Source organism: Tachyglossus aculeatus (genome assembly GCF_015852505.1).
Source record: "Tachyglossus aculeatus isolate mTacAcu1 chromosome 12 unlocalized genomic scaffold, mTacAcu1.pri SUPER_6_unloc_1, whole genome shotgun sequence".
NCBI lineage: Eukaryota > Metazoa > Chordata > Mammalia > Monotremata > Tachyglossidae > Tachyglossus > Tachyglossus aculeatus.
This window is the reverse complement of record NW_024044828.1, coordinates 3,552,721-3,579,497: the sequence shown is the minus strand read 5'-3', so window position 1 is coordinate 3,579,497 and position 26,777 is coordinate 3,552,721. Positions and strand designations below refer to the sequence as shown.

Sequence of the window (26,777 nt, the reverse complement as noted above, 5' to 3'; positions counted from 1 at the left end):
ACTTTTTCAATTTTTATTCTTTAAATAACAGTGGTTGCTGAGGGCTCAGGGCAATAATACCACAATTAAATTGAGTTCAATTCTGTCAAAACTGAGTGCACGGGGCGGACACATTTCATTGTGGGGTGTGTGTGTGTGTGTGTGTGTGTGTGTGTGTGTATGCACATTCATGCATGTGCATATGTCCATCCTCAGGCCACTCTGAAGAACTGAACACAATACTGGCCCTTTAAAGGTATGGAACTCAAAACCTGTGTCCCTTGGAAGTATAAACCCTCATGCCAGGCATGGTAGATTGTACAATGCTGATTTCTGGAGGAATTGAGCACTTCATGAACTTATGTTATGACCTTTTCAAAAATTCAACAAAACAAGATACCAAGAACAAAAATAAACACAGATCACTGCGGGCACCACACCTGGTTGTTTTACAATAATCTTTGAAGGAGTCGCCTGAAGCCAAAATAAGTGAAATTCACTGACATGAGTTTGCGGGAACCTTTGGGCACAAAACAGACAGGTTCCTGGACCTACTTGAAAAAACCAACATGGCCTAATGGAAAGAGCAGTGAGTGGGGAGTCAGGAAGCCTGGGTTCAAATCCCAGGTCTACCACCTGCCTGCTGTTTGTCCTTGGGTAAATCACTTCACTTCTTTGTGCCTCAGTTTCCTCATCTGTGTTACATTCTCCGTCTAATCTGTTCATAATGCACCTGAGCAGTGTGGTCTAGTGGAAAGGACATGGGCCTGAGAGCCAGAGGACCCAGGTTCTAACCCCCTTAACTTCTCTGTGCCTCAGTTCCCTCATCTGTAAAATGGGGGTTCAATATCTGTTCTATCTCCTACCTAGACTGAGCCCAATGTGGGTCCTGATTATCTTGTATCTACCTCAATACCTAGTACAGTGCTTGGCACATAGTAAAGTGCTTAACATATACCACAAGTATTATCTTAGCCCTTAGCACAGAGCTCAATGTATAGTATGCATTTTTTAAAAATCATATCATTTGGGAAGTTGGATTCACTTCTGAGGTAACCTGGGGTAAGTTTCTGAGGATCTCACAGGTTCAAGGGATCTGCTTTAGAAAAAATCCAAAGTATGCAGGCTCAACTTTTCCTCAGAGATGTCCATACTCCAAGGTGAGCTGGGATTTGAGTCTGAGGATGAGGTCTGATGGGGCTGTCCTACGGTCTTCAGTTTCAGATATGAATGTGTGAGGAAAAGGCTGGTAATTTTGACGTACTTTATGACTAAACATTCCACTGCTTTTCTCTGTCGAAAACGATGCACTCATTTTGTGTTTTCCCAGTAGGTGGTACTGTAGGTATTTTAAATGAACAAAGGGTGATTTCAAAAATCAGAATGAAAGAGTCCCACTGATGGGGCTAAGGAACGGTAGGCTTTGACGTGAGCAAGTCTTGTAACAAACAGTTTATTACATGCTGACAGAACCAGCTGGTAAGGACCTATGGGTTCACCACTCTGGGGCTCCCACCTGATAGAGAGAGAGAGAGAGAGAGAGAGAGAGAGAGAGAGAGAGAGAGAGAGAGAGAGAGTGGGGAGGAAGAGAAAGAGTGGGAGGGGGAAGACGGGATGGAGAGGAGGTGATGGAGAAAAGGAGAGAAAACAGAAAGAGGGAGGGCGAGGAGGGTGAGGGAGAGAGAGTGATAATGGGGGATAGCGAGGGAGAGGAGGGTGAGGGAGTGAAAGTGGGGGACAGAGAGGGAGAGGAGCAGTTGGAGAGAGGGGGAAAAAGAGAGGGAGAGGAGGAGAGAGTGATGCCCTTGGATTCGATTTGGTCTGACTGATCCTGAGGTGGCCACATCCTCTGAAGCTCAAAATGGGACTGGGGACAGAGCCAAAAGGGCAGGAGAGTAAGAAAAAGGGATAGAGATAGAGGCAGAGACAGGGAGACAGACCAGCAGAGGGGCAGACACGGAAACCCACAAACAGAGACAGTGAGATACAGAGAAAGACATGGAGATAGGCACACCCACACACACAGGCACACCCTCACGGAAAAGCAGATCCCAAGACAAAAGACAAGCAGAGAGATAGTCACCTGGCATACAACAGATTCAGGCAAAAACACAAACTCAAAAAGAGGAAAAATGAAAGAGGGAGAAGGGAGGGTGCAGGAGCGATCAAAACACCCTCACACAAACACACATCCAGAAATTTGCCCTCACCCACACCCACACACCCAAAACATTCCCATTCCCATCCAGAACCAAAGAATCATCCCCCTTGGGGCAGCAGCACAGAGAAACAGCCGAATGTCCCGTCTCCTGCGAGCGGCCCAAGCTACAACCAAGATATGAAGCACAGCTATTGCCTCCTCTGATCACGGTCTGGAAGAAAGAGCACAGGTCTGGGGGTCGGGAGGCCTGAGTTCAAATCCTGCCAGCCGTGTGAACTCGGGGAAGGCGCTTAACTTCACAGTGCCTCATTTGTGAAATGAGGATTCTACCTCCCCCAGTCAGTCAATCGTATTTATTGAGCATGTACTATGTGCAGAGCGCTGTTCTAATCACTTGGGAGAGTACAGTACGCCCAATAACAGACACATTCCCTGCCCACAATGAGCTTACAGTCTAGAGCACCCCAAGGCTCCCACATGAGTCACATTCCTCATGTCTTTTTCTCCTTTTCGTTTCTGGGGCTTGAACGTGTCCCAAAGTGGTCAGCAGAAAGGACCCTGAGATTTTGGGGGGTTGCCGCTGAAATAGGGACCTGTGGTCCCCTTAGTCTGGCCAGACCCTCGATTTAATCGATTTGGGTTGGGCTCGGGCTGGGGAGGGCTTGGCCTGAAAATCTAGCCTGGGCCGAGCTGGGCTGTTGTTATTAAATCTGCAGAAGGGATGGGAGAGTTTGCCTCCGAGGTTCTCAGGGGCCGGATAAGTTTGTTGTGGGCAGGGAATGTGCCTGTCTATATTGTACTCTCCCAAGCGCTTAGTACAGTGCTTTGCACACAGTAAGCGCTCAATCAATACGACAGAATGAATGAAAGAAAACCATTACTGACCGGATGCTGGTGGTGTCCATGGGCACGGTCCTTGCCTCTCGCTTCCCGGGCCCGTTGAAGTAAAGAGATTTCCCGTCGCTGAGCGTCCCGCAGCCTGTTCCAACCTGTCCGCCTGTTATCTTGTACCAGAGGGGGCTGAGTTTTCCCTCAAACCTGTCGAACATCTCACTGTGATTAGGTACATTAGAGATACAGGTCCCATGTGCGGCTTCAGAGAAAAGAAATATACGGGAGATGCTTTGTTGAAACCACGCTGGACACTTGAGGTCAGAATTAGCATCCTGGAAAACAGCGCTACTAGGCTCGGACCAGACGCGTCAGGGAAAGGGTCAGAACGGGATTCCCTTTTCACTGACTGATCAACCAGAAGGGAGCTCTTCCCAGGAAGTCCTTCACGGGGGGAAACGTATGGAATGGTCCTCAGACATGCAGTTTGGGTCGCTCTGATGTGGAGCCGAGAAGGAGAAGGTGCTACTCCAGGGTGGGTTGTAATCATCAGTCGTATTTATTGAGCGCTTACTGTGTGCAGAGCACTGTAGTAAGCGCTTGGGAAGTACAAATTGGCAACATATAGAGACAGTCCCTACCCAACAGTGGGCTCACAGTCTAAAAATAATAATGGTGTTTGTTAAGCGCTTACTATGTGCAAAGCACTGTCTGTTCTAAGCGCTGGGGAGGTTACAAGGTGATCAGGCTGTTCCGGGGGGTGCTCACAGTTTTAATCCCCATTTTACAGATGAGGTAACTGAGGCACAGAGAAGTTAAGTGACTTGCCCAAAGTCACACAGCTGACAGTTGGCAGAGCTGGAATTCGAACCCATGACCGCCGACTCCAAAGCCCATGCTCTTTCCACTGAGCCACGCTGCTTCTCCAACCGCTCTAGCTGGTTCTGTGGGCAGCTGCAGCAAGCCAGGATTCCTCCCACAGAGCAGGTGCAACCCACCGTGCCCAGGAAAAATTAATTTTGGGCCTCCCCTTCAGCCCACAGTGCACCTGGACAGCCCCAAGAGCACTGCTCTTCCTGCAAAAAGCCCGTGGCCCACCACTCTTGCTTATTTTTAACCCCGGGCCAGCCCCTAGAGAACAAGGGGCTGAAAACCATTTGCAACCTTGCCCAAATCCTCCTCCCAAAACCTGAAGCTTCTTTCCAGTCCCTGATATTTTCTCCAGTTTTCCTTCTGAATCCCATTTTAAACTCCCGGCCTTTGACCCAGGCAACTTCTGAAGCAGAATGGTCTGCTGAACAGAGCACAGGCCTGGGAGCCAGAGGACACGGGTTCTAATCCTGCCTCCACCACGTTTCTGCTGTGTGACCTTGGGCAATTCACTTAACTGCTCAGTGACTCAGTTCCTTCATCTTCAGAATGGGGATTGAATACCCATTCTCCCTCCTACTTAGACTGGATTATCTTGCATCTACCCTAGCACTTAGTACGGTGTTCGGTACATAATGTTAGTGTTTGGGGAAGCAGCGTGGCTCACTGGAAAGAGCCCGGGCTTTGGAGTCAGAGGTCGTGGGTTCAAATCCCGGCTCCGCCAACTGTCAGCTGTGTGACTTTAGGCAAGTCACTTCACTTCTCTGGGCCTCAGTTACCTCATCTGTAAAATGGGGATTAAGACTGTGAGCCCTCCGTGGGACAACCTGATCACCTTGTAACCTCCCCGGCCTTAGAACAGTGCTTTGCACATAGTAAGCGCTTAATAAATGTCATTATTATTATTATTATTATTATTATTATTAATTATGAGCACTCAACAGATACTATTATTATTATTACTGTTCTGAAGAGGGTGTGAGCCCCATGTCGGGCAGGGACTATGTCTGACCTGACAACTTTGTATCTACCCCAGTGTTTTGAACTGTACTTGACATACAGTAAGTATTTAACAAATACCCTAAATTAGTATTATTGTTTCATTATCATTAGTATTATTACTATCCTAGATGGAAGCTACCGCTCCTGGGTACAACTGAGTAACCTTCCCTTTAAGAACTGTAGATACTCTAGAGTACATAGCGTGGCTCAGTGGAAAGAGCACGGGCTTGGGAGTCAGAGGTCGTGGGTTCGAATCCCAGCTCAGCCACTTAGCTGTGTGACCTTGGGCAAGTCACTTCACTTCTCTGTGCCTCAGTTACCTCATCTGTAAAATGGGGATTAAGACTGAGAGCCCCACATGGGACAACCTGATCACCTTGTATCCCCCCAGCACTTTGAACAGTGCTTTGCACATAGTAAGCGCTTAACAAATACCACCATTATTATTATTATTATACCCACTCCTGGGTACAATTTAGTAAAGTTCCCTTTAAGAAGCGTGGCTCAGTGGAAAGAGCCCGGGCTTTGGAGTCCAAGGTCAGGGGTTCACATCCCCGCTTTGCCAATTGTCAGCTGTGTGGCTTTGGGCAAGTCACTTCACTTCTCTGGGCCTCAGTTCCCTCATCTGGAAAATGGGGATGAAGACTGTGAGCCCCATGTGGGACAACCCTGATTACCTTGTGTCTACTCCAGCGTTTAGAACAGTGCTTGGCACATAGCAAGCGCTTAACAAATACCACTATTCCAGCACTTAGAACGGTGCTTCGCACACAGTAAGCGCTTAACAAATACCATTATTATTATTATTATTTAAGCACTGTAGACACTGTAGAGTCTAGTCACTCATATAGCACATCTTTAAGTTAAAAACAAATCCAACAGCTAAATACATTTACAGGGTCAGGTCTTTCTCCTCCAGCCACTGGCAAGGGAAAGATTCACCATCATCCAAACAACTCTGAGGATTAAATTTGTGGTGTGCTGTGGGCCCAAATTTCCATGAGACAACTTCAGGGGAGATCCAGAATGTCTAAACTCAGAGTCTTTGGGAGATCCGGGCAACAGGTAAGTAGGATTTCTTTACTCTCCCAAGTGCTTAGTACAGTGCCCTGCACATAGCAAGTGCTCCATAAATACCACTGATTGATTGATTGATTGATTGGAAAACATTTGTCCCTTGGGGGCAACCATACCTGTGTAGCCCAAGTCGCAGAAACAGACGCCAGAGACACAGTCCCCGTGGCCATTGCAGTAACCAGGACAGGGCTCGGAAATGTACACTCCGTCGAGGCCAAAAGCGGGGGCGTTCTTCTGTGAGCTGCTCTCTTGGATCCAACGGAACCTGGTCTTACTGCTGGGAAGACACAAAACCCGGAATCCAGGATTATTTAGTGTGTTGATTGAACACTGGCTTTGTGCCAAGCATGGTACTAAGCACCGGGGAAAGGTGCCTGGATGATGATTCAAACCCGGTCCCTGGACCTTCAAGAGAAGCAGCATGGCGTAGTGGAGAGAGCACTGGCCTGGGCTAAACCTGGATCTGCCATCTGTCTGCTGTGTGACCTTAGGCAAGTCACTTCACTTCTCTGTGCCTCAGTTACATCATCTGTAAAATGGGGATTGAAACTGTGAGCCCTACATGGGACAGGGAACGTGTCCACCCCGATTTGCTTGTATCCACCCCAGCGCTTAGCACAGTGCCTGGCACATAGTGAGTGCTTAACACATACCACAATTATTATTATTCTGAGAGGGTGGGGAGGCTCCCTTTGGTCTGAAATGCCCTCTCTATTCACATCCAACAAACAATCACTCTCCTCCCCCTCTAAACTGTAACCTCACTGAGGGCAGCAGGGAATGTGCCTGCTATATTGTCCTCTCCCAAGCGCTTAGTACAGTGCTCTGCACACAGTGAGCACTCAATAAATACCTTGACTGACTCATCTTCAAAGTCTTAGTAAAAATACATTTCCTCCAAGAAATCTTCCCTGTTTAAGCCCTCACGTCCTCTTCTCCCATTTCCTTCCGGGTCGCTCCTGAACTTGAATTTGCCCCCTTTATTCACCCCTCCTCAGCCTCATGGCACTTAAGAACTTAGCCATAATTTATTTATATTAATGCCTGTCTTCCTCTCTAGACTGTAAACTCACTGTGGGCAGAGAACGTATCTACCAACTCTGTCATACCCTCTCCCAAGTGCTTAGTAATAATAATAATAATGATGGCATTTATTAAGTGCTTACTATGTGCAAAGCACTGTTCTAAGCACTGGGGAGGTTACAAGGCAACCAGGTTGTCCCACAGGGGGCTCACAGTCCTCATCCCCATTTTACAGATGAGGTAACTGAGGCACAGAGTAGTTAAGTGACTTGCCCAAAGTCACACAGCTGACAATTGGCGGAACCGGGGTTTGAACCCATGACCTCTGACTCCAAAGCCTGTGCTCTTTCCACTGAGCCACGCTGCTTCTCTTGAAGCACAGCATTCAATTCATTCATTCATTCATTCATTCATTCAGTTGCATTTATTGAGCGCTTACTGTGTGCAGATCACTGTACTAAGTGCTTGGGAAGTACAAGTTGGCAACATTAGAGACGGTCCCTACCCAACAATGGGCTCACAGTCTAGAAGGGGGAGATAGACAACAAAACAAAACATGTGAACAGGTGTGAAGTCATCAGAATAAATAGAAGTAAAGCTAGATGCACATCATTAACAAAATAAAATAAACAGAATAGTAAATATGTACAAGTAAAATAAATAGAGTAGTAATAGTTACTATTATTATAATAGACTGTGTGCTCACAGTCTAGAAGGGGGAGACAGAGAACAAAACATATTAATGAAAACCACTGAAGGACTGATTGAACTGCCCACGGACGCACAAGAAAAAACGCAATAAACACAGCCGAACCAATATGTCCACATCGGCGACAACGACAACAAAAGCTGCGGCACATCCCTGCTGAAAGGAAGCTTCCAGGCTCCATGCCAGGCCCGGCAGGGCTGCCTTCAGATCGACATCACAACCCGCCCCCTCCACTCGATTATAATGATAGTTACACGGTTGCCGCAGTGCCACCTGAGACCCGTGGGACGGGGCCCGATTCCGCTGATGACAGATGGGGAGAAGGGGAGGGCACCGCAGACTCCCGGGTTCTGGCGGAGAAGGAGCCCCAGGCCACGGCTCACGCCGTGGGATGGGACAAGCTCCACTCCCAGAAAATTCCTACTGCTGCGGCTCTGGGAAACCAAGGCCAAGGTGAGCTCGGAAGCCACGCCACTTCCATGGGCCAGCCAAGTTCACTCTTCTAATCGCTCTCCCCGGACTTTCCTCCCATTTATCTTGGCCTCTTTCCTCACACACCAAAGCTTCAGCCCCCGCCTCGTGAGGGACTCTCGGTGAGTCAATTACTCTCTTCCCTTTCAAAGCCTTTCTGAAGGCACATCTTCTCCGAGAGACCTTCCCTGACTCAACCCTCATCTTCTCTTTTCCCACTCCCTTCTGCGTCGCCCTGATTTGCTCCCTTTATTCACATCCCCCGTCCACATTCATATTCATTATTCATATTACATACATATCTACATATCTATTCTATTTATTTACATATCCATTCTATTTATTTACATATCTATTCTATTTATTTACATATCTATTCTATTTATTTTATTTTGTTACGTATCCATTCTATTTATTTGATTTTGTTAGCAGGTTTGGTTTTGTCTCCCCCTTTTAGACTGTGAGCCCACTGTTGGGTAGGGACTGTCTCTATATGTTGCCAATTTGTACTTCCCAAGCGCTTAGTACAGTGCTCTGCACACAGTAAGCGCTCAATAAATACGATTGATGATGATGATGATGATATTAATGTCTGTCTTTCCCTGTAGGTAGTGAGTTCGTTGTGGGCAGGGAACGTGTCTACCAACTCTGTTATACTGTTCTCTCCCTCTGCACAGTAAGTACTCGGTAAATACGATTGATTGATTGAGTGGGGACGGAGAAGACAGAGGTGTCGTGATACTCTGTCTCTGTTTAGGTCTTCTGCACAAGAGAAGCAGCATGTCCTAGTGGAAAGAGCATGGGCCTGGGGGTGGGAAGACACGGCTTCTAATCTTGGCTCTACCACTTACCTGCTGTGTGAACTTGAGCAGGTCCCTTCCCTTCTCTGAGCCTCAGTTTCCTCCTTTGCAAAATGGGGATTCAATACTTGCTCTCTCTCCTACTAAGACCGTGAGCCCCATGTGGGACTTGATTATTTTGTATCCACCCCAGTGTTTAGTACAGTACTTGGCACATAGTAAAAGCTTAACGAATACCACAGTTATTATTATGAGAGGATTTTGCATCAGGGAATTTCTTCTGCCTCTGCCCTGATTTCTCCTGGGGAGGTTGCTTTGTTTTGTTTTGAATGGTATTTGTTAAGCGCTTACTATGTGTCAAACACTGTTCTAAGCAGAGGGGAAGATATAGGTGAATTAGGTTGAACACAGTCCCTGTCCGGCGGCCCGCTGTTGGGTAGGGACCGTCTCTATATGTTGCCAACTTGTACTTCCCAAGAGTTTAGTACAGTGCTCTGCACACAGTAAGCGCTCAATAAATACGATTGAATGAATGAATGAGGGAGAACCGAGGCACACATGAACTAAGTGACTTGCCCAAGATCACAGAGCAAGCATTTGACATTTGAAAACACACATCGCCAGTGGATAGAGCTTAGAAGTCAGAAAGACCTGGGTTCTAATCTCAGCTCTGCCACTTGTCTGCTGTGTGACCTTGGGCAAGTCACTTAACTTCTCTGTGCCTCAGGGACTTTATCTGTAAAATGAGGATTAAGACTTTGAGCCCCATGTGGAACACGGACTGGGCCCAGCCTGATTAGTTTGTACCTACCCCAGCACTTAGGATAGTGACTGGCCTACAGAAGCACTTAAAACACCATTAAAAAAAAAAGCCGGGATTAGATCCCAGCCTACCCCAGCACTTAGTATAGTGACTGGCCTACAGAAGCACTTAAAACACCATTAAAAAAAAAAAAGTCAGGATTAGAACCCAGGTCCGAGCTCTTTCCCTTAGGCTATATTGCTTCTAATGCATTTTAGGTTCCCTGCAGTGTGATAGCACAGCGACATTCCCTCTGCTCCCTTAGTGTAGTAGATGTCAAACAGGCACTTAGAAAGGAATCATCTCTACCGTGAGGAAAATGGGCTCCGTGAACCCCAGCCCCCAGCCAACTCCAAGAGGACGAGAAACAGTGTGGCCTAGTGGAAAGAGCACAGGTCTGGGAATCAGAAGAACCTGGGTCTGCCTGGCTCTGCCACTTGTCTGCTGTGTGATCTTGGGAGAGTCACTTCACTTCTCTGTGCCTCAGTTACCTCACCTGTAAAATGGGGATTGAGACTTTTGAGCCACGTAGGAGACAGGGACTGTGTCCAATCCATATCTTGTTTCTACCTCAGTGCTTAGTACGGTGTCTGGCACTGTAACAAATACCACAATCATTATTATTATTATGAATTACCTGGAAGGAGAAGTTCCCATCATTTTGACACTTGGGCTTCTCAGCTGTTGAGCTTTGAAGGGCTGATGGCATAAGGGGTGTGTGTCTTATGCCACGCTAGGAGCCAGGGCCATCTATCAACAACATCTAATAATGATAACAATAATAATGATAACTGTGGTATTTGTTATGCTCCTACAGTGTGCCAAGCACTGTACTAAGCCCTGGAGTGGATACAAGCAAAGCGGGTTGGACACAGTCCCTGTCCCACATGGGGCTCGCAATCTCAAACCCCATTTTACAGTTGAGGCAACTGAGGCCTAGAGAAGTGAACTGACTTGCCCAAGGCCACAGAGCGGACAGGCGGCAGAACGGGGATTAGAACCCAGGTCCTTCTGGTTCCCAGGTCTGTGCTCTATCTACTCAGAACCCACAATCGCTGGGAACCTTGTGAATTTGGCTCACTTTGTGGCGCTGAAAACAACCGTCTGTTCTTTCTGAAATGTGGCATCTCTCACCCACTCACTGCCCGACCCCTGAGCAGATTGCTGTTGCAGATTCCACTGAACAGAGTCGGCCTTGAAACATTGAAACAGAAAACGCCAGACGTGTGTTGGTTGGCGCTGGCTTCTGTTTACTCTCTACTGAGGAAACGTTCCCAACACTCCCACCGACATTCTCCTCCTCGACACAAAACCCCGGCATATCAGGCTTCTCCTTCTCTACCAGGTCAGTCCGTCCGTCAGTTGTATTTATTGAGTGCTTACTGTGTGCAGAGCACTGTACTAAGCTTTTGGGAGACTGCGGTGTAATAATGACGGAATTTGTTACTGTGTGTCAAGCACTGTTCTAAGTGCTGGGGTAGATTCAAGGTTACCAGGCTGGATGCAGTCTCTGTCCCATGTGGGGCTCACCGACTTAATTCCCATTTTGCAGCTGAGGGAACTGAGGCCCAGAGGAGTGAAGTGTCTTCCCCGAGGTCACACAGCATTCATTCATTCAATCCTATTTATTGAGCGCTTACTGTGTGCAGAGCACTCTACTAACTGCTTGGCAGAATACAATACAACAATAAACAGTCACATTCCCAGCCCACAACGGGCAGGCTTATGTACCAGGCACTGTATTAAGCACTGGAGTGGATACTAGGAAATCGGGTTGGACGCCGTCCCTGTCCCACGTGGGGCTCACCATCTCAACTCCCATTTTACAACGGAGGGAACTGAGGCCCAGAGAAGTGAAGTGACTTGCCGAAAGTCACGAAGCAATAATGGTATTGCCTTGTCTTCCCACGACCTTCTAACTTCCAGGCCTGTGCTGTATCCACTAGGCCATGCTCGGACACATTCCCTGCCCACACCGGGGGTGGGGGGTGGTGTGTGTGTGTGTGTGTGTGTGTGTGTGTGTGTGTGTGTGTGTTTGCATGCTGGGGGGCAGGGAGTGGGGTTGGGGGAGAGGCAGAGGTGTGGCCCCACTCTTCTACCCATTTTGTGGACTGTCTTGTTGGGGAGAGGAGGGAATAAGCAGTGGGGAGGGCTTGGGGGACAACGGGGACACCCACCCAGATATCACACACACAGACACACACACACACACACTCACATACACACGCACCCCAAGAAAGCCTCCCTCCCCCTCCCTGGACATCCCGTGGGGTGTGGGGTAGGGGAAGGGGCAGCGCGGACGCTACCTGGCCGCAAGCGATCTGGGGATGACGATGGTGACCCTGGTCCAGTCCTCGAAGTCGCCGGCGTGGTAGACCGTGGGCTCCCGCAGCTCGCGGGCGTTCCCCTCGCAGCCCCGGCCCCCCGGGGAGGCGGGGTAGCATCCTTCCCGCACCAGTGACCAGTAGAGGCCCGCGTCGTGGGAGTACTGCAGCAGGACCGGAGCCAGGCTGCTGAACTGACCCGTGCAGCCGATGTTCAGCTGCGGGAGAAGAAATAATAATAATAATGATAGCACTTGTTAAGCGCCTATGTGCAAAGCACTGTTCTAAGCACTGGGGGGATACAAGGTGATCAGGTTGTCCCACGTGGGACTCACAGTCTTAATCCCCATGTTACAGATGAGGGAACGGAGGCTCAGAGAAGTTAAGTGACTTGCCCAAGGTCACACAGCAGACATGTGGCGGATCTGGGATTTGAACCCATGACCTCTGACTCCAAAGCCCGTGCTCTTTCCACTGAGACAGGCTGCTTCTCTAAAAAGGACACGATTGGTCAAAGAATCCCGGGTGGGGCGGCCGGCTCCTCGGTGGAACCCCGAGGGAGACCGAGCAGGTCGGGGCCCGCAAAAATAATGATAATGGTATTCTGTATGCGCTTTCTATGTGCCAAGTACTGTACTGAGCACTGGGGTGGATCCAAGCAAATCGGGTTGGACACAGTCCCTGTTCCATGTGGCTCTCACAGTCCCAACCTCCTTTTTCCAGATGAGGCAACTGAGGCTCAGAGAAGTGAAGTGACTTGCCCAGGGTCACACAGCAGACAAGTGGTGGAGCCGGCATTAGAACCCATGACCTTCTAACTCCCAGGACCATGTTCTATCCACTACACCATACTGCTCGTGGCTCAGCTCAGCTCTAGAGCCTCCTTTCCCAAAATCCTTTCTAGAGGGGGGCAGGGGGTTTGCCCTGCTATGTTCAAACCTGAATTTCTGGGCATGTTTTTAGGTGGGAAGACCTAAGCAAAGCTGAAATGATAAGACAGAGAGGGACGATGACAAGAGGAGACCGGCTGGGGTCTGTAGGGGATCGCCAGGGGTCATTTGAGTCATCCCCCTGGGGCAGAACCAAGTGCACATTCCGGGGCACGGACGGTGTCAGATCAGACCGGCAGGGCCTGGCCATCTCCAAATAGGCCAAGTCCAGTTTACTGCAGACTGGGGCTTGTCTCTCCTTCTCTAACAAGCCACTTAACACTTTAGTATACCCCTTGAAATATCCGACACACAGCTATAAGTTCCTAAGTGCAGACTTCCATCTTGAAGCTCCCAGGGAGGCCTCTTGCTATTTCGAGTTCTTTCTTCAGAAAAAAGAATGTGATCAACTGTTGATAATTCTCCCAGCTAAACAGAACTGGTGTCACTCTGTGTTAATACCAACCAATAAAGAATAGGCATGGCTTCTGCCGCTGGGACAGGCAGATAGTTTATGATATCTTTCCGGTAGTTTGGAGAAGAGAAGCATGATAAAGGCTGTGAGCGATTCCTTTATTTAGATCCTACAGCAGGTAAAGATTCCTGGCGGCTGTAACGCCTACCCAATCAGGGTTTTTGCACTCATTAAATAGAAAAGGGTGTCAAGATGAGAAATAGCAGGTATTTCTGAGAAGTGGTTTTTCCACCTTCAAGCTTTCTTGTTTACAGTTTTAGGAAGTGCTAACAAATGAAGATGAATTCATAGGTATTGATACTGATGACTTTTCCTAGGGGATGCTAATATTTTGCTAATTCTTTTATTTGGATAGAGTCCCGATTTACAGATCAGCGAGACTTCCTTTGGAAACGAATTCCATGAACAGCTCAATCAGTGAGTGAAGGAAATGCTTTCTTTTGTTCATCTGCAGTTGCTGCTCCCTTAGCCTAGTGGTGTGGGATCTGGTGAACCCATCTGTGTTCTCCCTAGCCGTACCCTTCACCCTGAAGAAGGGCTCTTCCCTTCCTTTTCTCCATCCCTTCTTTTTTGTTTTTATGGAATTTGCTAAGCGCTTACTATGTTCCAGGCACTGTACTAAAGTAGATACAAGCTAATCAGGTTGGACCCAATCTGTGTCCCACATGGGGCTCACAGCTTTAATCCTCATTTTCCAGATGAGGTAACGGAGGCCCAGAGAAGCTAAGTGACTTGTCCAAGGTCACACAACAGGCATGCGGCAGAACCAGGATTAGAACCCAGGTTCTCTGACCCCCCCAGATCCGTGCTCGTTCCTCTAGGCCACGCCGCTTCCCCTTCTGTGTCGCTTTTGCGTTTGGGTCTGAAATCTTTAAGCACTTTGATTTTTCAATTCACCCTCAGCCCCACAGCACTCCCTCCTCCCTGGCCCGTGAGTACATATCAATCAATCAATGGTATTTACTGAGCTCTTACTATGTGCAGAGCCCTGTACTAAGCACTTGGAATCAATCAATCAATCAATCATATTTATTGAGTGCTTACTGTGTGCAGAGCACCTGGGAGAGTACAACAGAGTTGATAGACATGTTCTGTAATTGATTTTAATGCCTCTCCAGCTCTAGTCTGGAGGCAGGGATCATGTCTACCTACTCTATGATAATGTACTCTCCCAAGTGCTCAGTACAGTGCTTTGCACACTATAAGCACTCCCCAAATGTCATTGATTGATTGAAGACCTGCCTGTTAACACCTGATCTCTCTTAATTCTACTGCGAAATTATTCAGCACCTGCATCCCCTAATTAAGCAAAGGCCACCTATCTGGGGGCAAGCACATTGAAAAAGCACTGAGTTCAAGCCCAGAATTCACCAGGGGGATTTCGATAACATTTTGATTGGGACTGAGAAATCATTGCTCATCGGAGCACACATTGGGTCTACACCATGAAGGTTCGCAATCTCTCAATGATATTCACTGAGAGCTTACTATGTGCAGAGCACTGTACTAAGCTCAGAAACTTGAGTACCTTGGCCTTTTAAAAGGAAACTAATGGAAGGAGCCAAAATTGGCCCGAGCCACATGATTAGATCTTACGCATTTTCAACAGCCGCCATTCCCACAAGGAATGGCGTAGGATGGTAAGTTTCAAAACAATTACGGGAGAGTTTCACGTGGGCTCGGTGAATTACAACAGCGGCCCCTGCATCTAAAATATTTAAAAGTGAGAGACTGTTTCCCTCCCGGGGGATCTAGACTTACGTCCCTTTTCCCAAATAAGCTGGCTTTAATAGAAAATGAATAAACCCTTAGGATCCGGGTGCCCCCTTCACTTGGGGTATCTGGGGACCACTCCCTGCCACAGCCTGGGAGTTAGAAGGACCTGGGTTCTAATCCCAGTTGCACCACATGACTGCTCTGTCACCTTGGGCAACTCACTTCACTTCTCTGGGCCTCAGTTATCTCATTTGTAAAATGGACCTCAGTTATCTCATTTGTAAAATGTCAAGTGTAAATGAGTGTGAGCCCCATGTGGGAAAGGGACTGTATCCAACCTGATTAACTTGCAACTACCCCAGCGCTTAGAACAGTGCCTGGCACATAGTAAGCGCTTAACAAGTACCCATCATTATTATTATCATTATTTTATCCACGGGGGACAACCAAATCGAGGCAGATCTACCTTGAACTGCAGGACATAGCCGGGCTTCAAGGCTAAATCCCGAGTGACTGCAAAGCGATCTCCATCCGATTTTCCGAATATCATCGCCGACGGGGTGGCCGAGCAGAAGCTTTCGTTTTTCACCATTCCTTCGTTCGCCAACATCAGCCACACGCTGAGTTGGTTCATGGGGTAATCGAACGCTGGCTTCTCGTAGAAGTTCTGATGGGAAGACAAGGCAATACCATTAAGGCCCCGGACCTGCCCCGCGGAGGTCCTGCAACTTTGGAAGGGGAAAGGGACATTTCATCTTGAAAGACGGGTCTGAAGGTGCCATCGATCTTGGCTATCTACAGGAGAAGATCCACAAGCGTTATTTTAAGTTTTCTTATGGTATTTGTTAAGTTCTTACTTCGTGCTAGGCACTCTACTAAGTGCTGGGGTAAATACAAGTTAACCAATTTGAACACAGTCCCTGTCCCACGGAGGGCTCGCAATCTTAATCCCCATTTTACAGATGAGGTAACTGAGGCACAGAGAAGTTTATTCAATCATATTTATTGAGTGCTTACTGTGTGCAGAGCACTGTACGAGGCACCTGGGAGAGTACAATATAACAATAAGCACATACATTCCCCGCCCACAACGAGCATTTTTTTTAACGGTATTTGTTAAGTGCTTACTATATGCCAAGCACTGTTCTAAGTGTTTACAGTCTTGGTCCCCCTTGTCCCCCTCTCCATCCCCCCCATCTTAAATCCTTCCCTTCCCCACAGCACCTGTATATATGTATATATGTTTGTATATATTTATTACTCTATTTATTTATTTATTTTACTTGTACATATCTATTCTATTTATTTTATTTTGTTAGTATGTTTGGTTTTGTTCTCTGTCTCCCCCTTTTAGACTTTGAGCCCACTGTTGGGTAGGGACTGTCTCTATATGTTGCCAACTTGTACTTCCCAAGCGCTTAGTACAGTGCTCTGCACACAGTAAGCGCTCAATAAATACGATTGATTGATTGATTGATTGATTGGTTGGGGGGGAGACAGACACCAGTACAAATAAAGTGCTTTCTATGTGCCAGGCACTGTTCTAAGAGTTTACAGTCTTGGGGGGTGGGGCGGGGTGGTGGTGGGGAGACAGACATCAATACAAATAAATAAAATTACAGATATGTACATAAGTGCTGTGGGGCTGGGAGAAGTGACTTGCCAATGGCCAAACAGCAGACAAATGCGTGGGGCTGGGAGAAGTGACTTGCCAATGGCCAAACAGCAGACAAATGGCAGAGTCAGGATTAGAACCCAGGTCCTCCTGACACCTAGAGCCATGCTCTATCCACTAGGCCATGCTGCTTCTAAGGTGTACTTTCATTACCCTCCCCATTGCTGTTCTCATAATAACCATAATACTGCTATTTTGCTTTTCTTGTAAATACATACCCATTTTGGGAATGCCACACCCTTCTGAAATACTCCCTCTGCTCTGAACTAATGAGTGAGCTAGCTAACTAACTAAGCTGAGTGAAATGGCCATAACTTAACCGACTACCCCAGAGTCAGATAAAATATGTTTAAAGATCAAGGGGGAGCCAGGGAGATCCAGTTGGTAACGGGCCCCATTCTCAACAGTGGCAAATGCAAGTACCAAGTGCTGGATGACAGAACACTGAAATTAAAGAATGAAGAACCAGATCATTTTAAAAACTGATTTAGACACAGTGGGCTGTAAGATCTAAAAAATATTCAGAGTTTGCAGGTGCCACCAGAAGGTAAAGAAAGTCTGTTCCGTCAGCCCTGATGCAATTAGAGGAGTGTGGCCTTAGTGCTCAAAACAATGCCTGACACATAGTTGAATGATTAACAAATACCATAAAAAAAATCAAAAATGCTCAGAACTGTGCAACACAACTCAACCAGTGCTGAGGCCAGGATCATTCAGTTAGGCTCAACTGGCACTGCCATTTTGTCTAGCCACGGGCTCTGACCACAGAGGATTCAGTTGGATTGTAAACCCCTGCGATCGTGCCTTATACTTTTGTTGCATTCTCCCAGATGCCCAGTACAGTGCTCTACACTTAGTAGGCGCTCAACTAACACTACAGAATGGATGGGCTCCCAGTGGCAGCGACTGACAAATCTGGGCCCCTTGGGAATGGCTCAGCTTCTGAAATGATTTGTAAATTGGAGCAGGAAGTGCAGAGGTCAAGATGAAAGCAAGCAAGCTCAGGGCTCTCATCCCAGCATGGCATAGTGGATAGAGCACGGGCCTGGGAGTTAGAAGGTCGTGGGTTCTAATTTCGCTTCCACCACTCACCAACTGCCTTTTCCCAGCCTACAAAGGGGACAGAGAAAAATCTTTTCAGTGAAATGCGGTCAACTTCCCCTTTAATTCCATGTTGAAAATGGCACCTGGGTCAGCCCAATCAATCACTCAGTCAATCAGTAGTATTTATTAAGCCCTTTCTATTCCACCCTTTCCAGCCCTTCCTGCGTGACGTTGGGCAAGTCACTTCACTTCTCTGGGCCTTAGTTACGTCATCTGGAAAATGGGGATCGAGGCTGTGAGCCCTACGTGGGACAGGGACCGTCTCCAACCCGATTTGCTTGCGTCCACCCCACCGCTTAGTAGAATGCCTGGCACACAGTAAGAACGTAACAAATACCATAATTATTATTATTATTATCCCTGGTCTTTCGAACGATCGATTACCTGGGGTAGAGTTGGGTTGACGACTGGGATGATCTGTTTTTGTCTTTCAGACAAAATGATGATGTCATCCACAGCCCACTGGTCATAGTCTTCCCCGGAAAACTTGGGCTGCCACCAGCGGAGCCGGGTGCAGGGCGTTTTCGCTGCAGCAGGGAGCTCGAGGTAGACGAACCTGGACACAAGCAATTTGCCAAAATTTAATGCCCTGGGAATCATGGCGGCCACAAGGCAGGAGATGGGAGGTTCTTCTATGATTCTGGCTTGGCCTGACTGGAGGACAGTTTTAAGAGGCGGGCAGATGTTGTTTTTCACACGAGGGGGAACAATATCTCTCAGAGACATCTCTCGGCTATCGGGCCAAATGAAGCAAAATTAGCAGCTACAGAGGGTGTGGAAACCATTTTCTGCTCCTTCATTTGGACCTCCTGTATGACCTCAACTATTCCATTCAGCACACCCCTAACAGCAGGTCACAGAGGCATCTCTCGGCTATCGGGACAAATGAAGCAAAATTAGCAGTCACAGAGGGTGCGGAAACCATTTTCTGCTCCTTCATTTGGACCTCCTGTATGACCTCAACTATTCCATTCAGCACACCCCTAACAGCAGGTCATTCTCTTTAGACCATAAACTGCCTCTAGTCTGTAAGCTCCCTCTAGATTGTAAAGTCCCTCTAGTCTGCAAGCTCATAGTGGGCAGGGAGTGGGTCTACCACCTCTGTTATACTGTACTCTCCCCAGTGCTTAGTAAGATGCTAGGCACAGAAAGCGCTCAATAAATACTGCACCTGTATATATGTATATATGTTTGTGCATATTTATTATTCTATTTATTTATTTATTTTACTTGTACATATCTATTCTATTTATTTTATTTTGTTAGTACGTTTGGTTTTGTTCTCTGTCTCCCCCTTTTAGACTGTGAGCCCACTGTTGGGTAGGGACTGTCTCTATATGTTGCCAATTTGTACTTCCCAAGCGCTTAGTACAGTGCTCTGCACATAGTAAGCGCTCAATAAATACAATTGATGATGATGATGAAGATGAAATACGAGCCCAAGAGGCTTTCCCTGACGAAACCCTCCTTTCCTCTTCTCCCACTCCCTTCTGCATCACCCTGACCTGCTGCTCCCTTTATTCATCCCTCATCCCAGCCCCACAGCACCTAGGTCCGTATCCATAATTTATTCATCTCTATTAGTGTCGGTCTCGCCCTCTAGACTGTAAGACAGCTGCAGGCAGGGAATGTGTCTGTTATATTGTACGCTCCCAAGCGTTTAATACACAGTGCTTTGCACGTACTAAGCGCTCAATAAATAATGACTGAACGAATGAAAGAGTGACTAATTGATCATCTCAGCCATGACAGCTAGTCAACACCCAGAGAATTTGCTCTCTACCCAACAGGTGCCCCCCGAGTGGCTCCTGGGTGAAACCGTACCTGGGCTTACTGAAGTCTGAGAAGTACATTTCGGCCAGCAGGTGCCAATGGATTCCACCATTGTTGCTGTACTGAAGGAGGATGCCCTCCTCTCTGCTGTCCGGTTTGTTGCAGGCCGGGGTCTCCCCACCGATCTGGATGTAAAACTGGACAAAGTCCACCCACGAAGTGTCCAGATCCCAGCTCACCAACTGCCTTTTCCCAGCCTACACAGGGGACAGAGAAAAATCTTTTCAGTGAAATGCGGTCAACTTCCCCTTTAATTCCATGTTGAAAATGGCACCTGGTTCAGCCCAGTCAATCACTCAGTCAATCAGTAGTATTTATTGAGCCCTTTCTATATCACATGAATAAATAAAAATGTTCCCAATGTTAAAAGATTCATACAAGAACGTATATCTGTAATTTTATTTATTTATATTGATGTCTGTCACCCCTTAGGCTGCAAGCTTGTTGTGGGCAGGGAATGTCACTGTTTTTTGTTGCGTTGTGCTTCCCCCAAGCACTTAGAACAGTACTCTGCACACGGTAAGCGCTGAATAAATACGATTGAATGAATGAATCTTAATAGTTCTTACCAAAAGCTACGCATATGTTCATCTGATGCTCTGGTGAGTTCAGGGAGCATCTTTCTAACAGCCGGCCAGCCAAGTAGGCCGGGCCTCAGGCAGACAGTAGGCAAGCACGGCTTGCCACGTTCCTGAGGCTGTGCTGTGTTGGGAGGATGTGAAGCCCCCAGGGACCAGAGTTGAGCTTCAATCTCGTGGACCCCTCACTCACTCCTGCTTCCCACCCCTCACTCCCTGCTATTTCCTTCACCTTCCTCAACCACCCTCTTTTTGATGGGATGGGGAAATTTGAAATGGCTGCCATGTGAGGGTAGTGTCAGAGGATTTGGGTGGCAGAGATGTCCTGCGTGAACGGTGGCCATTTGGGGAAGGTGCTGGTTTTATAGTGACCCAAGCCGCAGCCATGTTGATAAGGTTGAAAGGGGGCAGCCAGGACCACCTAAGCCTGAGGCCCTTGGGAGGCAACCTTGTTAGCTCCCGTGCTAATCCAGTCCCGCAGATGGGAAGACACCTTTAGAACTCTCCATCCTGGCTGGCCAACTGCTCCTGTAGCTTTTTGGAATTACTACAGGAAGGATGGTCCCAAGAGGAAATGACAGAAACGAACAGGAGTTCCAATTTGGCAAATTACCCCGAGAAACTTGGTGCAAGGAAATGAGACAGAAGGAGAAGACTCTAACAGTGAAAACAATTATTTTAACAAAATCCAATTATCACCACGAGCTGGTTGTCATGATTGATCCATTGTGAATTTCACAGTTCGGCCTTGTTTTTCCGAGGGATTTGGGTGTTTGTCTATAGAGGGTTTCTTGAGAGGGTTTGGAGACGGAAAAATACTGAACAAAGGTTAGCATGGCTCCAACTGATTTTTCTTTCGAAAACCTGCACTCACAGGTTTCCCTTCTCTAGCAATGTGAATATTTGTAGTTAAAATAGAAAATGGCTACTGGTCAAGCTCATCTAAATTTCAAATCTGGTTTAGAGTCCTTCTGTGCTGAGAGTCAAAGTCTCCTGGTGCCTAGGACAACGGAGATGAATCTTGCCTCTTGTTTGTGATATGATAAAATGGAAATCTCTCCTCAGCTTGAACAGAGCAGCAGTTAGGAGCCACAGTAAGTCCCAGATAAAGAAATTGGTCCAAGCGAGGCTTTCACTTTCAATATTCTTTCTCACATTGCTAATTCTCACAGGAGCCCCCTGAGTTTAGGGGAGAAACCTTCTAATTTTCACCAGCCTCCAAGTTTTCTCCCCTCCGGTCAATACAAAATGCTAGGCTGTGAGTCACTGATCTGCCAATGTTGATTTTCTTTTAGTTTTCTAATGGGGCCCAGCTGACCTCTCTGCTTGGCTTCTAATTAATTCTATCAATACCATTATTATTATTACATTTATTGAAATGCCCATGAGGGGCTAAGCACTGAGACTGGTACAAAATAAACAGGTCAGAAACAGTTCCTGTCCAACAAAGGGCTCACAGTCAAAGAGGTATGAAAAGCAGATATCTTATCCCCATTTTACAGTTAGGTAAACTGGGTCACAGGAAGGTTAAATAGCTAGCCCAAGGGGACATGGCACAAGGTCCCACAGCAGAGAAGTGGCGGAGCTGGGATTGGAATCCATGATCAGGGACAGTCAGACACAGTTTCTGTCCCACATGAGGCTCACAGTCTAAGAGGGACAACAGGCACTTAATCCCCATTTTACTGGAAACACAGAGAAGTTGTGACTTGCCCACGGTCACACAGCAGGCAGGTGGTGGAGCTAGGACTAAAGCACTGGATAAAAACTAGCGTACAAGATTGTTATTTCAGAATGTTTAAAAACCGCACCTGATTACATGTGTATGTGAGTGTGTGCATGTGGGTGTGTGTATTTCCATGTGGTCTTTTTAGAATATTGTACTTTTCTTTGCCTTGTAAACAATAAGGCCACTTATTCGATATCGTTTGAGGATATCAACGATTGACAGGTAGCAATGAATCTGAAACGTGGTTAAGTTTAATTCTCCCCTGATTTTCAACAGTCCTCCCATCTTATTTACCTTCCACAAGATTGGTCTTCCTTGGCTTCCTTCCCAAGTCAGCACAAGAGATGTGTTTAAATCTCACCTTGGCTTTCCACCTAAACGGATTCTTTTATGTATCAGGACCCCGGCCAACCTCTTTTATCCACCGAATCCCATCAGAGCCTCACCTTGCTGAAATACAGAGACGATCCAGAGGAGATGACCCCACATCCCTGTTCCGGTTTGACCACCTCTCCACCAATCACTTCTTGCCAATCCGCCTCCCAACCATTCTGGCTCTCGAAATCCGACATGATGGTCGAAGGGAGGGAAGCTTCTGGGTGACACTCGGTGCCTTGAAATCCTCTGTCACATCTAGGGGGAAAGTGGGAGTAAGCAAAAGCCACCGACAGGCTCCTAAAGGATCCTAAGAGTTTGTCTCCTCCCTCCACCCCACCAGAGAATTTTTCCACTCGTAAATTGTCTCAGGACTGGTGACACAATGCAAATCCAGAGGGACATTATAGTTATGATCTCTCCGATCTCCTACTACGACCCAATCTAAATGCTTTGCTCCTGTGACACCAACTACTGTCTGTATCTTGATCTCATCTGTCTCGCTGTAGACACTTTCTCCCCCTTCTAGACTTTCTCCCCCTCGTCCCCCTCTCCATCCCCCCCATCTTACCTCCTTCCCTTCCCCACAGCACCTGTATATATGTATATATGTTTGTACATATTTTTTATTCTATTTATTTATTTATTTATTTTACTTGTACATATCTATTCTATTTATTTTATTTTGGTAGTATGTTTGGTTTTGTTCTCTGTCTCCCCCTTTTAGACTGTGAGCCCACTGTTGGGTAGGGACTGTCTCTATATGTTGCCAATCTGTACTTCCCAAGTGCTTAGTACAGTGCTCTGCACATAGTAAGCGCTCAATAAATACGATTGATTGATTGATTGATTGATTGTGAGCCCGCTGGTGGGTAGGGACCGTCTCTATATGTTGCCAACTTGTACTTCCCAAGCGCTTAGTACAGTGCTCTGCACACAGTAAGCCCTCAGTAAATATGATTGAATGAATGAATGAATGAATGAATGTCCTTTCCTCTGGCTGGGAAATCTCTCCCTCTTCATATCTTGACAGTCCACCACTTTCCTCATCTTCCAAACCCTTTTAAAATCAGATCTCCTTCCCTGACTAAGCCCTCATTTCTCTTTTCTACCCTCCACTCTGTGTCACTTATTCATTTGGCTGTGTATCCTTAAACACTCGCTCCAGCCCCACAGCACTTAGGTACATACATATCTTTACTATCCACTGTTTCCCTTCTCTGTTCAGGTCGACATCACTGCATTTCCTATTAAAAGCAGAACCGCAGGGCAATCCTCCTCCTCATTAAGCCTGCCCCTCACCCCCAGGGATTCTGTACCTGAGAACTTCCCAGCTGGGGGGGAATCTTTTCACCCACCCGATGCACAGAATCGTCTCTGACCATGGGCCGAACCTTTACCTGCATGATCCTCGATCGCACCAGCCGTGCCCGCTGCACATGTTCGGGCACTGCTGTCCAATGTAAATGCTGTCCAGTGCCCACTCATCTTGGGCTGTGTAATAGCTCTGACTCCAGCGGAAGCGCGTGGCACTAGACCTAGATGGGGAACAGAAAGGGAAAACATCATCATCTCCTAAATCCACCTGGTGTCAGAGCCGGCCGAGTGAAACGTAGGGGGGGCACATTTCTGCAGTTTGCCTCGAACTGCCAAATACTTCCACAGAACCTGTGAAATGCTAGTACCTGTGGTCTGTGGCATCAGACGGGATCTAAGTACTATGCTGTGAGTTTCTTCAAGAATACAACTTCCTGCATTTATTAAAAATGGTACTCATTAAACGTTTGCTACGTGCCAGGCACTGTACTATGCGCTGGGGTAGATACAAGATCATCAGGTTGGACACAGTCCCTGTCCCACACAGGGCTCACAATCTTAATCCCCATTTTACAGATGAGGTAACTGAGGCTCTTTCCATGAGGCCATTTTGTGTTATAAAATGACTAACTGGACAGCATAGAGAATTGTCGGGGGGGGGGTCGCCCTGTCTTTCTTATCTGCCCAGATTACGTTTTGGGTGTTGGCCACTGAAGGTCGTGCTGTCACTGGGAAGGTACAGCTAATGATATACTCCAGTATTCTGTCCAAAAGAACTCTTGGAGCTTGAAGCCTTGGAACTTTATGGGAATGGGAAGCAGCAACAGATCCCTGTAGCTTTGGCAGAAGGCATGTTCACCTTTGCGGAAGATGGTGAGTAAGGTGGCCTCTTGGAAGCCAGGTGGCATCTCCTCGGTATTTTAAAAGTTGGGGAAAGTAAACCTAATAAACTAAAAAGAGCCAATTAAAGGACAGTTATTTACATCAGCAGAAGTGAGAAGCAGGGCCTAATGGAAAGAGCTTAGGCCTGGAATTCAGAAGACCTGGGTTCTAATCCAGCTCTGCCACTTGTCTGTTGTGTGACCTTGGGCAAACCATTTAACTTTTCTGTGCCTCAGTTCCCTAAAATGGTTATTAAGCACCATGTGTGGGACATGAACTTTGTCCAACCTGATTATCTTGCATCTACTCCAACTCTTCGTACAGTGCCTGGGACATAAAAAAAAAAAAGCTTAACTCTCTGGGCTGTAAACTCATGGGCAGGGAACGTGACTGCTAATTCTCTTGTATTGTACTCTCCCAAATGCTTAGTACAGTGCTCTGCGTATAGTAAGTACTCAATAAATACCATTGACTGATTAACAAATACCCTTTTTAAAAAAGGAGTAAGCAGGGTCAGTATCCCAATTTCCCCTCTCTTCCTCTCCCCCTCCTTTTCCCACCTTGCTCCTCTCTGTTTCTCTTCTCCTCTCATATTTGCCTTTCCCTTCTGGAATTTGTGGTTTTCCGTTCCTCAAAGTCCTCTTTTCCTCATTCTGCCCCATTTCATTTCTCATTTTCACTCCTCTCTCACCTCTCTATATCTCCTCTTTTCTCATTTCCCATCTTCCCAGGCTTCAAACCCCACCATACCTGTAATCCACCCACATCACTCATCTTTGGGAGGATCTGGATTAATGGAGCTATAACTCTTATGTAACCACCTTCACTTAAGTTTCCCACCAGTGCTTTGCTTTCTGTGCCATTTCTTTTCTAAAGCCTAGCAAAATAGACTTGCACTTGAATTTAAACACATCAATGTGATTGTCTAAATATTTACCCACATGCGCGTTCGAAATTCTCCATTCCTAATAAACTAAGCTCCCCTTGCCTCTTGTATGCTCTCCAAAGCTGAATTACTTTCTTAAAGTAAAAGCAACTTAAGCAGATTATTTGAAAGAAAACAGCAATCCACAGTTTTGTATGTGTGAGTTACTTATCAGAAAATAAAAAAGGCTAGCTGCATTCTCAGTGTTTTTTTTTTTTTAAAGAAAGAAATTATGGGTAATCTCCACTAGGCCACATGTTAATGCACAAGGTGTGATTTTACTGATTCGCAGCTGCAGGCCAGTGACATTTCCTCAATAAAAAGGCTTAAACTTTCCACTTCTCCCCCTTGCTGCCTTCGGTCTTTGAAACTCTGAAGAAATTAAATAGGAGAATAATCAGATTCCTTCTTCATGCCTGGAATGGTTTAAGCCAGGGAGTTAGCCATTTTCTGGGACCGTTGGACTGAATTTGTGTTAAGGCTTCCCATGGAACTGTTCTGATGTTCCAAATCCACACTGACCATTGCAAACAAAACTCTATCTCCTTTTCGTATTGGATTTTTCTTACCCAGAATTTAAAATCAGAATTACAGTGAGGTTGTGTCCCCTCCTGGTGGGTAGGAAACCTGAGGATTCCAGGCAAATAAAGTCTGAAAACATGCTCTTTTTCGACTGCCAGAGTTCCTGTAATTACATTTACCCAATTATTCAGAAACTCTCATTCAGTCATTAGGTGTTGATTTGTTTATGAAGTCAGCTACTGGCAGCTGTTTGTATCTCATTAAGCCTTGTTCTTATGCAAATGTCCCTCATAAATGGAAATTCATTTTCATTGGGGTAACAAATATTGCAATCATGCATATACTCTTTGGGAGGGCAGGTGCATACACTCAGTATTGACGATATGGAACATGGCACCGAGGAAAGCGCATGCTACCAGGAATATTCAGAATCTTTTTCCTAACACCACAAGTCTTTATTACTGTGAGGACCCCAGAAAACTCCATTTGGCTAGGCACACCACGTTTACTGTTGCCTACATTTGAATTACATCATGGGAGCCTGTCGGGGAATCCAGCCGTAGATTTGCCTTTCCTGGAGGAATGTGTGCAGAGAAAATCCTCGTCTTTCAAACGGACTCGGTAAAGAGCCCGGGCAGAGCGTCGGAAAGCCCGCTTCTTTGAGCCCA

General features: G+C 46.8%; 1 protein-coding gene across 1 annotated transcript in view; it reads right to left on the bottom strand.

Moving 5' to 3' along the window:
- The window catches only part of RELN (reelin), a 368,099-nt gene that overhangs the window by 84,511 nt on the left and 256,811 nt on the right, over positions 1 to 26,777 (bottom strand). Inside the window, exons 24-31 of the mRNA XM_038740909.1 lie at positions 23,864 to 24,001; positions 22,535 to 22,721; positions 19,773 to 19,978; positions 18,333 to 18,504; positions 15,636 to 15,836; positions 12,032 to 12,267; positions 6,037 to 6,197; positions 3,026 to 3,233 (exon numbers count right to left, since the gene is read on the bottom strand). Of these exons, the coding sequence (XP_038596837.1) occupies positions 3,026 to 3,233; positions 6,037 to 6,197; positions 12,032 to 12,267; positions 15,636 to 15,836; positions 18,333 to 18,504; positions 19,773 to 19,978; positions 22,535 to 22,721; positions 23,864 to 24,001 (1,509 nt within the window). The remainder of the gene's footprint in view (positions 1 to 3,025; positions 3,234 to 6,036; positions 6,198 to 12,031; positions 12,268 to 15,635; positions 15,837 to 18,332; positions 18,505 to 19,772; positions 19,979 to 22,534; positions 22,722 to 23,863; positions 24,002 to 26,777) is intronic.